The following is a 12,706-nucleotide window of genomic DNA, read 5'->3' as shown; positions in this document are numbered from 1 at the left end:
GTCAGTCTCACCACACAAGCTGTGCAAGGAGAAAACATAAGCACTCTAAACCCAAAAGAATTAAATATTTTCTCTGTCTTGCCAGACTATCCCAAGGGAGCTATTGGGCACATTGTTCATACAGAGAAAGGCATTCTGGCTGTCGAAAAAAATAAAATTTTGATTCCTCCTCTTTGGAGTAAAATATTCTGCTGGGGATTTGAGGACTTCACCTGCTGCTTTGGCACCTATGGATCTGAGAAGGTAAATAAGAAAAACTCTAAGAATTCAAGAAATGAGTTATATGTTTTGGTCTTTGACTGGTTTGGGCACCCATTTCAGAGGCTGTTGGGGAGCTGATTTCAGAGGATGCTGTACAGGACTTTCTCACTGTCAACCTTCTTGAAGAATCTCAAGCTGGATATCCAAGATAGTGTAAAATGATTTTAAACTGCTCAAAAACATGGCATTTGCCTCCAAATTATCCCAAGTTTTCCATCTAGTGATTGTGTTGTCCATAGGTCATAAGGACAATACAAGGTCTCCTGGTCACTGATTAGAAATTTCATTGTGCAGAAATTTCTGCTGGAATTAAGGCAGACCCATCTGTCAATTCCCCTCAGGCTCTAGCATAGCCCAGTGCATTCATTCAAAATAATGAAGTTAATACTCTTAATTCTTTGCTGTTAAAAATAAATGGTCTATATCATCACACTGCTTGTTAGGGCACTTGACAGATCTAGTTTCTTCCTCTGCCATAAATACACTGATTTTTGGATGTATTTGGGACAATGCTATGCAAAGAATTCTGAGTTAGCTTAGTTACCAGAATAGCATAACATGTAATTCAGCAAGATACTGACTTGGATATTTGTGCAAGTGGCATTCATTATGTTTTTACAGACATACCCAAAGTCTATGGAAATGAAAAAGCCATGAGATATATTTTAATTTCTGCTCCCTGCCTAATAAAATCAGTGCTTAGCAGTTCATAGTGTTGCTGCAGGCATCAATTATTCAGTTTGTCCCTTCAAAACTCAGGGTGCTGCTGAGCATAGTGAGTGTGATTGCACAGTCATTGTGAGTAATAGTTGAGAGTCCAACGTGAATTTTCTCTGGTCAGCAGTGCCAGTGGACATGAGCTTATAAAAAACTTTAGTCCTTGTTGTAGGTAGGTAAAGGTTTGCTCTGTCTGTGGCAGGGGTTTGTATCTGTGCCATCCAACTCCACCAGAATCATTGGCACCAGAGTGTTGTCCCAGCTGTGTGGGGCAGAGCTAATGCAGAATGTGCAGGAGGACGCTTGTGCTGTGATTGGGGCAGTGTGTAATAGACCTGACTCTGCTTTAGACTGATTTGGGTGCTGCTAACAGAGCACAGAATGGAATTTAGTGCTTTGTCTTTTGGCTTTTCAATCCAAATAAGGGAGGGTTTGAGGGCCTGGCAGAAACCCTGTTGGCAGTGGCCATCACAGCCTGAGACTTCTTTTTCATCTACATGGAATGTTTGTCTTCTGTTACAATGTGGTTGGCAGAATGAGCTTTGCTGAAGTTGTGAAAGAAATCGGGACCCAGATCTCCTAAGACATGAGATACTGAGCTTTGGTCAGCATTCCTGTTTGGTCCCTGCAAGATGGCTGCATGCAGGTCCACATGTTCACAGCTGGGCTCTCATAGAGACTGGTTATGATGAGACTTTCTTTCTTATGTTTAAAATATGGAGGGTCTGTTTTGAAAATTGAATCTGTCATTTCAAAATTGGATGTGTCATAAATACGTAGTATCACCCAATGAGAATTTGACTTAAAGATGCTTTCTTGTACAGAATGTGACTACATTTGAGTGCATGGCAGACTGGGGAAAATGCCTCTGTGCAGTGTGTCCTTCAGCAACTACCATCATCACATCTGGAACAAGCTCAGCTGTGTGTGTCTGGGAATTCTCCTTGGTCAAGGACAAAGTGAAATGTCTAAACCTGAGACAGGTAAATACTCTGGCTTTTCTGCTATGGAAACTTGATGAAACCCAGAAAATAAGGTTTTTATCTCTCAGATGATTGTCAGAAGAACCACCTTTGTTGAACAAGAAGGCAGGAAAAAGGCAGTAATAAGCATGTGACCGCCCGTATCAGGGCAGGAGCTGATAATATGCCTTGTACCAACAGCTCGTCACTATGAGTGCCACTTGGTGGATTTTTTCCCTTTAGTAGCATTTTCAAAGTTCATCATGATAAAAGAAATAATGAAGATAAGGCATATTTTCCTCTCTTGAAGTGCAGCCCTTGGGTTATTTTCAGAAACAAGTATCACCTAGAGATGCTTATAATTTGTTCTGGGCTGCTACAGCAATGGACAGGATCTCTAAAATATCCTGCAAACTTAGCTGGTGGAGATGAAGCCTCAGCCAGGCAAAGTTCTTGATTCTTTTTTCTCAGCCTTAATTCAGAACATAAAAGATGTATCTGTCACTCTGTGTGAGAGGTATGCATCCAATAAGAATGCTATAGTTTTTGACCTCATTATCCAAAGCCTTGAAGTGATTGTTGATTTAGAGCTCTTCTATAGTCACCAACCACCTGGATACATGCTATTTCATTTACAAAATTGAATTCTCATGCAACATTTGTGTGGTTCAGCTATGATGAGTTCTCAGCTTTACAAGGAGAACTAGAGTATGCCACTATCATATCTGGAAGGTAGCATGGGGCCATTCTTCCCGAAAGAAATGAAGATACTCTTGATTAAAAAACTCTGCTACTTTTAGGAAGACAAAGGGTTCATTGATCACCAAGGTCTCCAAGTGTTAGAAGCTTCTTCTGTTTGTTTGTTCTGGAGAGGTATTCAGATATTTCAATGTTCTTCCTACCTTAAGCCAAAACATATTTTATTTATCATTAAATGAAGTGAAAATTTCTTTGTCTGCTGGAATGCCAGAGAAGTATTTAGATCTTCATTTCCAGAAATTCCTGTTGTAATTTGTGTTGAAATTAGGGGGGGAAACTGTTTTAGAGCAGCCTCTCTTTTGAGGTTTATGATGTTAAATGCTGTAGAAGATAGAAATATGAGACAAGATCTAATGACCTTTTAATTCAGCTGGTTACTATTCCAAAGGAGGACATGAATATAGAAATGGAAGAAATAGCATCAGAGAAAATCATAAGCAATAATTTTCATCAGCATCTAAACAGTTTGGGGGTCAGTCTGAGTTTCAGGCAACCCAAGATGCTGTCTTTTATCTGCATTACAATGTCTTTCTCTTTAACAATCTAAAATCAGTTTTGCTGATGTGTTCCACTGTGATTAATTTGGTATTACCTAAAATCCACAAAGTGGTATGAGATCATGCAATTACAAATTTTGTATTTTTTCGTTTACTTTGCCAGCAGAGGTTTTTTTTCCTTTTTATGACTGTCTGGACTGGATGTAAACTTGAACTAGGGTTCTAAATGTCTTCCAGTGAATTACTTTCTGCTTTCCTGTAATTCACTGTTTCATGGTGGCTGCTTTTTCTGCTGAACAAAAAAATTTCCTGAGAGAGTGAGCTTTGCTTAAGAACAGCTTATGTGCCATAAAGTGGATGCTATTCACTTACCAGCTGTCTCATGGGACTGACACATTCTGGTTTGGAATGTAGTAAAGTACAGAAACTATATTTCTGCAGAAAAAGTAGCTTTTCCCTCTCTAGTGGGATCTGCTTGCACAGTTTTGTGGAACACTAAAGATTGAGCATAATTGCCTGAGTATTGATCCATGCAATTTACTAGCAGAGGGATCTGTGCAATCCAGTCGCCAGAATTTCTGGGCAGAACAAAACACTTGAGCAAGGTGTGCTCTCTGCCTCACAGACCTCTCAGGAAGGTGTGGAGCATATCTGCAGTGTGCCTGTGTCCTTGTCAGACAGTTAACTAGAATGGTCAAACTTGATTTAAGTTTTCACGGACTAAACATCCTTGCAGTGATCCTTGCATCCCTCTTTTTTGTCTTTTGATATTTGTGAAAATACCTTGGAGATTGGCCTCGAGATCTTTATGCAAATATGCTCCAGGAGATTTCCCATTAAGGAAAAATATGTCAATCTTTGCAGAGTGATAATGAAAATATGTAGGGAGTCAAAAGCATGAAACTTTTTTCATTAATGTGTACTGAGACTGCTGGGTTGAAGCTGATACTGTAATTGTGTGCAGATCTTGAGAGCATTGCATAAAACAATTGTTAGCAGCATACTTCAATCCATGCCTTCTCTCTGTGCTGTTAAATTGCCTAAAGCATGTTTCTTTTTTAAAGAAACTGTTTAAATAAAACTAAGTTTATCTGGACACTCCTTATGTCTCTAAACCTATAAAACAACAACAATAATAGAATATTGTGTAATGATGAAAGAGAAAGGCATTCCTACATGGCTTTAAAGCAAGAATTCTCCATAAATGCTGTTTCTCCTTTTAACCCATATTAGAAATGTATTAGTACTTGTTCAGATACACATGAAAATAGGACTCAGAAGGTTACTGAATTGCATCTTGATAAATTGTATTTCAAAAAGTTTTTTAAATATTGAGAAATTTCCAAGCATAAATATTAGTTAAAATTGCATGGACCAAAGTGATTTTTTTCTTTTTTTTCTTGCTGACCACAGAGCACTGTCTTAGAGTCTGAAGAGTAGGCCAGGGGGCCTGAATCACTGTGTAATTTGGGCAAGTCATATAATAATCTCTTGGACCCTCAGCTTTTTTCAGCTATGAGTTGAGGACAAGGATGCTTCTCTGTAATATCCTTTGGTATTTCCCCCTCATTCCCCCTTCAGTTCTCCAAAGAATGACTGGGTTGCTTGTTCTTACTAAGCAAATGAGGTATCCCCTGGTAAATCACCCACCATCTGCTGTGGTTTATTGGTTGGTTTTTCCCCACCAGGCTTTGTATGGACACACTCAGGCAGTGACCTGCCTTGCTGCATCTGTAGCCTACAGCATCTTTGTGAGTGGGTCTGATGACAGAACGTGCATCATCTGGGACCTGAACCAGCTGACGTTCATAAACCAGCTTCCTGCCCACGAGGAGAGCCTCCGCTCTGTTGCCATCAACAATTCAACAGTAAGATCTTCATTTATCATCTTTCTTCTGATGCATCCATGAACATTTCATGATAATGTAATGGGTGCTTTTCCCAACATAAAAACATCCTGAGAGTCTGATACATTGATTTTTTTTTCTTTCTACTGAGATTGCTAATAGTGTTTTTAATGATGAGAGCGAGCACTAAAAGCAACATCTTAGACTGAGCAGCTAAGTAGCTAAGAAGCATCTGTGGATAGATAGATAGCAGGATTAAACAACTTTAAGTTTATGGAGCATGAAGTATTACCCTAGTACCTCCTGGATTTGGCTCACCCATAACCTTGTTGCCCCTGTTATTTAATTAATTCCTTCTGACATTCACGCAGCAGAGCCACATCTGAGCTGCACATTCATGCAGCTGAGACACGTTAGACTGCAGTCTGCCAGCTCAGGTGACAACTGCCTTACACCTTTGCAATGATATGTTGACTGTTTCCTTCCCTTTCTACTCCCAGGTGCAGGGAGAGTTCCTGATAGCAGTGGGTACAAATCTGTGGTGGGTGCCTGGCCAGAATTGCATGCATGTTGATAGGAAAATATTCTGTATTGGATTTTACTGCAAACACTCTGGATGGGATTTTTATTCTCCCAACCTTCTACATCCCAAAAATGTTGCTTTCGTATTTGTTTGGGGTTTTTTTTCTCTCTGCTAATACACTAAAACAGGATTTCAGCTGCTCAGACAATTCAAGGTTGAATCCAGTCCTGGATATTGTACAAAAGTAAAATTGAGTTCATAGCAGTAAGAAACCAGGCAGATATTCTCTACTCGGTCTGTGCCAAAGCAGTCATCTCCTATCAGAGCTTTATTAACCATGCAGCCTGATGGCTGGCAATTTGAGTTGTCTGTTCAGTGCCAGCTCAGCCCCCAGCCCTAGCAGTCCTGGTTAGTGTAAAGTGGCCAGTGGCCTCAGCAGGCCAGCTCAGAATATCCTGCTGGTCCCTTGTGAAGTGAGCTGAAGCTGTGCCAAGCACTCAGAAATGAAGGGAGGGCTGGCACAGAGCTGCTGGAGATCCCAAGGGAACAGAGCTCTCTCCATTCTGCACCAGCCAGTACAGCAGCCTTTTCAGGTATCTGCTCTCCTGGAACTGTCCAAAACTGAGACAGTCTGTGCCAGGAACAGTCTGGTGACTGATCCAAATGACTGATCTCCACTTTACTGAAGGGCAAGCTGTTTGGACAATAGTATATCAAAATTCATTTAATAGAGGAAAAACCTTAGAAAAGTATGACTGAAGCTTCAAGGAAAATAAAAAGGTCCATATCTTGTGGATTAAAAAATTCTTTTTGAAATTAGCAAAACAGAACACTTAATTCTGAAATGTAATTTTTGTTTAATTCTTCTCTCTATATTTATGTAAAGCTACCTGAAAATAGAAACAAAGTGTTTCCATTGTGCTACAGTGTTTTGATTGACACAAAATTACATGATTGGTAGCAAGGGGTTTTTCCTGAAAAATTAAGAATGGTTCAAAGCAAAATTTTGAAGAAAAAAAACAAACCACTGAAATAAGAACCCTATATAGCTCTTCATTACATGATTCTTGAAGTTGCTTGAACATCTAGAAGTTCCATCTATAGATCCAAACCCCATGGTATTTGTGTAGTGTAGGTGCAAAATAATAACTGTCCTGAAAAGTTCATAAACTAAGGAGGATTTTAAAAGCTTGCTGTAATTATTTAAGTTAGTTTTAAATCCCTGATCCAGACCTGAAAAGCACTGTAGATTATTGCCAAATGCCTGGACACCATGTACTCTCATGCAGATAACATAGCTGAAATTTAATCTCTTGAATTATTGGCAGCTCTGTTTTGAACATGCCATCATTTTTTATCTCCAGAATTCAGCCCAGCAGTGAGAAGAGCCCTGGCCCCAATTGAGGCAGGGGTGAAGTAAGGTGTTAGTTGACTTAAACCAGATGCATGCTGCTAATTTAAGGGCACACTTAAATGTGTCCTTAATGTGTCTACACTTAAATGTCTGTCCTTTCTCAGAATCAGATGACTTTGCTGTTGAGGTTCTATTTAGCTGATGCTTGCTATAGATCCAAGAGTAGAAAAGTCATGTCGAATTTCAATTAATACCTTGATCAAAATGCACTTTTGATTAGATCACTTACAATTGCCACATCAGCTCTTGGTTCTTTGTGTTTCCCTGAAGACTAACCTGAGTATTTGCTCCTTACAAGCAGCCTCTGGTAAGGCTGCACCTGCGTGGAGTGGAGGGGAGAGGTGCAAAGGAGGTTTTCTGCATCACAAATGCAGGGCACTGGATGCAGAGCTGGCCATTGGTCCAATGCAGAACACGGTGCAGAAATGCGATGACAGTGAGCTCCCTGTGAGGGGCAGAGGAGGATTGTGGAATCACCAAAGGCTTCCTAGCTAAGCAGGTGAACACCACGTCCTTGTGTCAGGGAATGCTTATTTGTAAAACTTATAAGAGCACTAGTTCTGGCCCAGAACCTGTGCTAGGCACTGCTTGTGCACAGTCCCTGATGGTAGCTGGGTCAGACTGTCAGTCTGCTTCTTTTACTTAAAGCCTGGATTTTATGGAAAACAGAAAAGGAACATTTCATTAAATATTTTCATTTTAAAAATGTGGGGAAAAGCCCCTTTTTCTGCATTATCTTGCTAGATCTGAGGCAGTTATTTCAGGTTTCTGTGATGTAAAAGTGTCAGAATTTTTCATGGAAAAAAAAGTAATTTTTGCTTTGTCTGGTTTATATCTTCTGCCCAATGGAGAAAACAATGGTCAGAATTTACATCAGAGGAGTTCAGCAATTTCTAATCAGCATTTAAAAGTTCTGAGGAGGATGAGTGTGGGGCTTGGAGACAAATTGCCTCTTGCTGTGTTCCAGGGTGACATTGTGTCCTGTGCGGGATCTCAGCTGTACCTGTGGACAGTCAATGGGCAGCCCCTGGCAAGCACCAGCACTGCCTGCAGCCCCAGCTGCCACCTCCTGACCTGCTGCTGCTTTGCTGAAGTGATGGACTGGGACACACGCAGCATCATCATCACAGGAAGCACAGATGGGGTTGTCAGGGTAGGTGGATGGGAGAGGGAAAAAGGAATCCTAATTCAATGTACACCAGAGGTTCAGATTTTTTTATTCTAAATGGAGGGACAGAGCTACTAAAAATCCCTGACACTTTATTAAGTGCAGCAGAGGGCAAAAAATGAAAATCAGAGTAAAATATTTTCTTCCTATCAACTTTTATCCTCCTGACAAGAGGACTTCTTGCCATACAGGGAGAATTTTGAAAATGTGCTCTCCATTCTAGGGTGATTCTGAAAGCAAAAATTCTGTCACTCCTTAGTAACATGTTTGAATATGGTTTCTGAGAGTTCACATCTCAGTATATTAACACCTACTTTCTCATGAGTAGGAATTCACTGCTGATTCTGCCTCCAGTATGGTAGGTGAACTTCCCGGGTTACTGGGATTTTCGATAGCATGTCAGCCTTGCAACCCCACCAGCTCCCTGCATTCCTCCAGTGTGACACCCTGCAGCACAGTGACAGACAGGGACACAGCTGTGAAATCCTGGTGTTACAAGTCCAATTCTCTTGCTGGGAAGCAGGAGCTGAATCTTTCTCTCATTGTTACCACCCATGATTTTTCTATGTTTACCCCCTCACTGGCACAGCTGTGGAAGATGAAATACAGCAACACCGCAGAGCAAGGTGCTGGGCTGAGAGCGCAGAGTGGGGTGATGGAAGAGCTGGACAGCACAGGTATGAGCACAGTGGGGTTACTGGGACCCAGTGCTGCAGGCCTTGGTTGGTGGTGAGGAGGGAGAGGGGGTGTGAGCACCGTGGTGTGAAGGGGAGATGGTGTGGGCAACTGGTGCAGTCTTACTGCGACCAGCCACAGTGGTGGGTGGCAACAGAGAGCACACCTGAGCCAGCCATCTCATGGGCACACCTGGATGAAGCTGAAGGCTTTTGCACAGGCCCTCCCAGGGGTTCTGTCAACCTCAGAAGACCTTTCTACATGAACCTATAAACCAATGGCTGGAAGTAGTCCTGGCTGCAGGAAGTCCACTGCCTGGGCACCCCTGCTGATGGCCTGTACTAAAGTATCCTGGCAGAGTGGGCAATGCCAGATCCTGCTCTGGGATGGAACAGAGAGGTTTGCTGTCTTTGCCACCTTAAAACAAGTCAGAGGTCCTTCATACTCGTGGGAGGCCAGCAGCAGGCCCTAGTGCTTGGAGCTGTTTGTTCAAGGCTGTGTGCAGCTGAAGCTGATACCATGGAGTTCTCACAGAGCTGAGGTTAATGAGATGGTGGGACTATGGTGCTGACTGGAACTAAAAACAACTCAAGCTCACTTCTCTGTGCTAACAAATACAGGAGCTGAAACCTGTCAGAAAGCTTTAAAGACACAGCCTAAATAGCACAGCTTTCTTCTTTTCCCAGCGCTTTTTTCTATGAGAAAGGAATTGTGGTGTTATTATGTATATTTTACTCCACTTATTTGCTGTGGTCCTCATTACAGACATTCTCTATTACTTCAATTTTAGGCACCCAATTTGCATAAATATAGAGCTATAGATGTAAAATCTCCAAAAAGAAAGATATTATACAGTAATTGGGCATTACCACAGAGATCTTCAGAAGTGCCGTTCATGGAACTTGGCATCAGCATTGCTTAGATTGCCATGTGAAAACATTTCCAATATGCTTCTGTATGTTTAATGGCCTAACCAGATGCTTATCAAACCTTTTGTCATGCCTCAGAGTAGCCAGAGCCAGATGCTTCTACGAAAGGTGTAAGAACACCTGAGATGCCAGATGTGAGGTAGTCTGGCTGTGGTAACTTCATATTTGTTTTTGTTCTCATCTCTAATCGAAGAATGTTTTGTCAATAAGTCAAAGCTAAAGACTTAACATCTTTCCAAAATCCCTGTGGTATCCTGTAGTCATTTTGTGGATTCTCTTTACCTATAGAAAATTCTCCTTTGATTCAAGAATATCTGAAGTTCTTGTCTATAACTTCCCATGGCAGGTCTTTCCAGGCATAATTCCAAATGCATGTTTTTTAACAGATTGATATTTTAGCTATTTGTAAAATGTATATCTTAAGCAGTTCTCTAAATGAGGATTTAAAAGCCATCCATGGGAGCACAGCAGAAGATTATTGTTTGTGGTTTTCGTCCAAGAGGACTGTAAAAGATTTGTGCCCACCCCAGGTATCCAGTGATGTGTAGAGACAGCACCTGTTTGCACATGAGCATAAGGCTGTGTGTTTTCAGATGGATACAGGAACAGCATTCTTTAATAAAGAGTTGAAAGGTGTAATCAAAGCAGGGTCATACTCCCTTAACCTATTCAGATGACTACAGAATTATTTGAAATGACCAAATATTCCCACATCTCATTCTGTGCATTAAAGAAAATAAAATTAATACGAAACACAGTCATTAGAAAGACCAGAGTAACTGATTGTGTTATGTTGTTAGGTGTGTGTATGTATGTGTGTGTATGTGAAATGTCCACAGCATTTAATTATTGGTTCTGTTATGAGCAGATTTAGATAAGTTGATAATACTAGGGCTTTATGTAATTTTTTTTTACTAGGCAATTATAGGCTGTATTATATCCTGGCAGCAAAGTATTGTGGGGCATCTTATTAAGCACAGAGCCAGTGAAAACTGATGAACAATTTTGCTGAACTAGGCATGCAATTTAGAAAGCAATAATACACAAATCCAATTTAGCACACAATTGATACCGCCGCACGTCAGCACATGTAACTATCATAGCCACAAATTAAATTGGGATGGGCCTATTTTGCAACAGCACAGGCCAAGATTAAATATATTTGTTCTCAACTTAACAACTTGCTGACCGTAAATAATAACAATCTCATCCGTGCTGCCCCCTAGACGCTTTCTAAATATTTATTTTTAAACCGCACAACAGGTAACAGGTGTGGAAAACATCTTGTTCTCTGTCGGGAGCTGAACCCCAGCGCTGCCCTGGCTGGCCGGGCGAGCAGGACGAGCGTGGCGGTGACGGCGCTGGCCGTGTCCAGGTAGGGAAAATGCCCAGCAGAGGGGCCCAGGGCTGGGCTCCTGCTGCTCCCTCGGGTTGGGGCTTATGAGAGCTCAGCTGGACCTCTTGTAGCCAAAAGCAGCCCCCCAAGGAGCTAGCCTGGCTAGGTGCGTTAATGAATGATGTTGGGGGAGTCATTGGATAGGTAGGAGACAAGCCAGGAGCAACAGCAGGTTTTGGCCAGAATAGCTGTAGAACTTAGTAGCTGCTACACCATCTCTGCAACATGGAACTAACTCCTGTCTTAGGAGTTGCTGGAGATACTACCTCCTTAAAATGTGAACAGGAAGTTTTTGGCCAAAGGACAGCTTTGCTGTTCAACTCCTCTCAGTTTGCACAGCCAGCAGTATTTCAGTTTACTCAAGCCCCTCCCGCAGTCATCTGGCTGTAATGTTTGTTGCTATCTCCTACTCCAGGATGTTATGATGTACTGAAAAAAACTTACTGTCTCTTTCTCTGAAAGTGTTGCAATTTTGACAGCTGATAAAACCCCTGCGTTCTGCATGCTCAGCCTTAGAGCAGTTAGTGTGATGTTGATGTGCATTGAAAGGAGGGGGAACGTTCGGGGTGAGGGTTACTTTCATTAGTGTTGGTGGCACTGCATGCAGCAGAGGTTTCATTGGCTGAAACCAGGACATTGTGCTAGCAAGTCTGAATTCTGAATCTGGACAGCAGATTATTTAACATCCATAGAATCTCAGAGAAGGCTGAGACCTTCTGATCTGGTTAAGTTGTCCCAAACTCACCCACTGAACTCTAGGAAATTTTGGATCCAATTCTAAGCTCAATCTTTGAACTACCAAACTCTGAATATTCTATAACATGGGTCTTCAATTTTAACTTTAAAGAGAATGTTCACCCCTGAATATTGCATCCTCCTAATTTCTGCACATACAGAAAAAGCCTTGATCCTGTTTGTGTCATCTTCCTCAACATGGTTTTCTTTGTTTTTTTCTCTCTTTCTCAAGAAATTCATCCAAGATCCTAGTTGGTGATGACTGGGGAAGACTCTACTGCTGGTCTGTGGATGGGTAGGAAGAAACAGTCAAGATTTCTTGGTTTTTCAACCTTTTGGATGGAGAGAAAATTTATCCTTCAGAGCATGAGAGAAGCAGAGAAACTGGAAGCCTCTGGTTGGGGACTGAATCTTAAGGGAGTTTTTGGACTGACCCTGGAGTCAAGCATAATTTAAATTAGACACTGGACCCCAAAGTTGAGAGAAACTGACAGATATGCACATAGACAATGAGATTTTTGTAGTATTTGTCTTGGGAAAACTTTTGTATTTAAAATGTTATTTTAGATACTGAATTTGACATAATACATTGTATTTCACAAATATTATTTAGCAAATAAAACTGCCTTGATTATGCCAAAGAGCAGTGTAGCTTAATAATAATATATTGCATTTTTAATATAATGGGATAAAAAATACTTGGGCTTCAAACAGGTAAATGAGTATGTCCCAGTATTTTTGTTCTTCACTGACATGCAAGAATATTAATATCTCCATTCTTACTCTTCCCTTCTCCCTGAATTTGCATTAAAATATATGCATG

The 12,706-nt window shown here is 41.2% G+C and overlaps 1 protein-coding gene across 1 annotated transcript in view; it reads left to right on the top strand.

Moving 5' to 3' along the window:
• Positions 1–12,511, top strand: part of WDFY4 (WDFY family member 4) — a 112,411-nt gene extending 99,900 nt beyond the window's left edge. The window contains exons 56-62 of the mRNA XM_059477409.1: positions 86–243; positions 1,803–1,961; positions 4,885–5,064; positions 7,948–8,133; positions 8,738–8,825; positions 11,016–11,127; positions 12,116–12,511. Of these exons, the coding sequence (XP_059333392.1) occupies positions 86–243; positions 1,803–1,961; positions 4,885–5,064; positions 7,948–8,133; positions 8,738–8,825; positions 11,016–11,127; positions 12,116–12,182 (950 nt within the window). The 3' untranslated portion in view covers positions 12,183–12,511. The remainder of the gene's footprint in view (positions 1–85; positions 244–1,802; positions 1,962–4,884; positions 5,065–7,947; positions 8,134–8,737; positions 8,826–11,015; positions 11,128–12,115) is intronic.
• Positions 12,512–12,706: the final 195 nt, after the last annotated feature.

Source organism: Ammospiza nelsoni, chromosome 8 (assembly GCF_027579445.1).
Source record: "Ammospiza nelsoni isolate bAmmNel1 chromosome 8, bAmmNel1.pri, whole genome shotgun sequence".
Classification (NCBI taxonomy): Eukaryota; Metazoa; Chordata; class Aves; order Passeriformes; family Passerellidae; genus Ammospiza; species Ammospiza nelsoni.
This window is presented reverse-complemented; position numbering and strand designations above follow the sequence as displayed.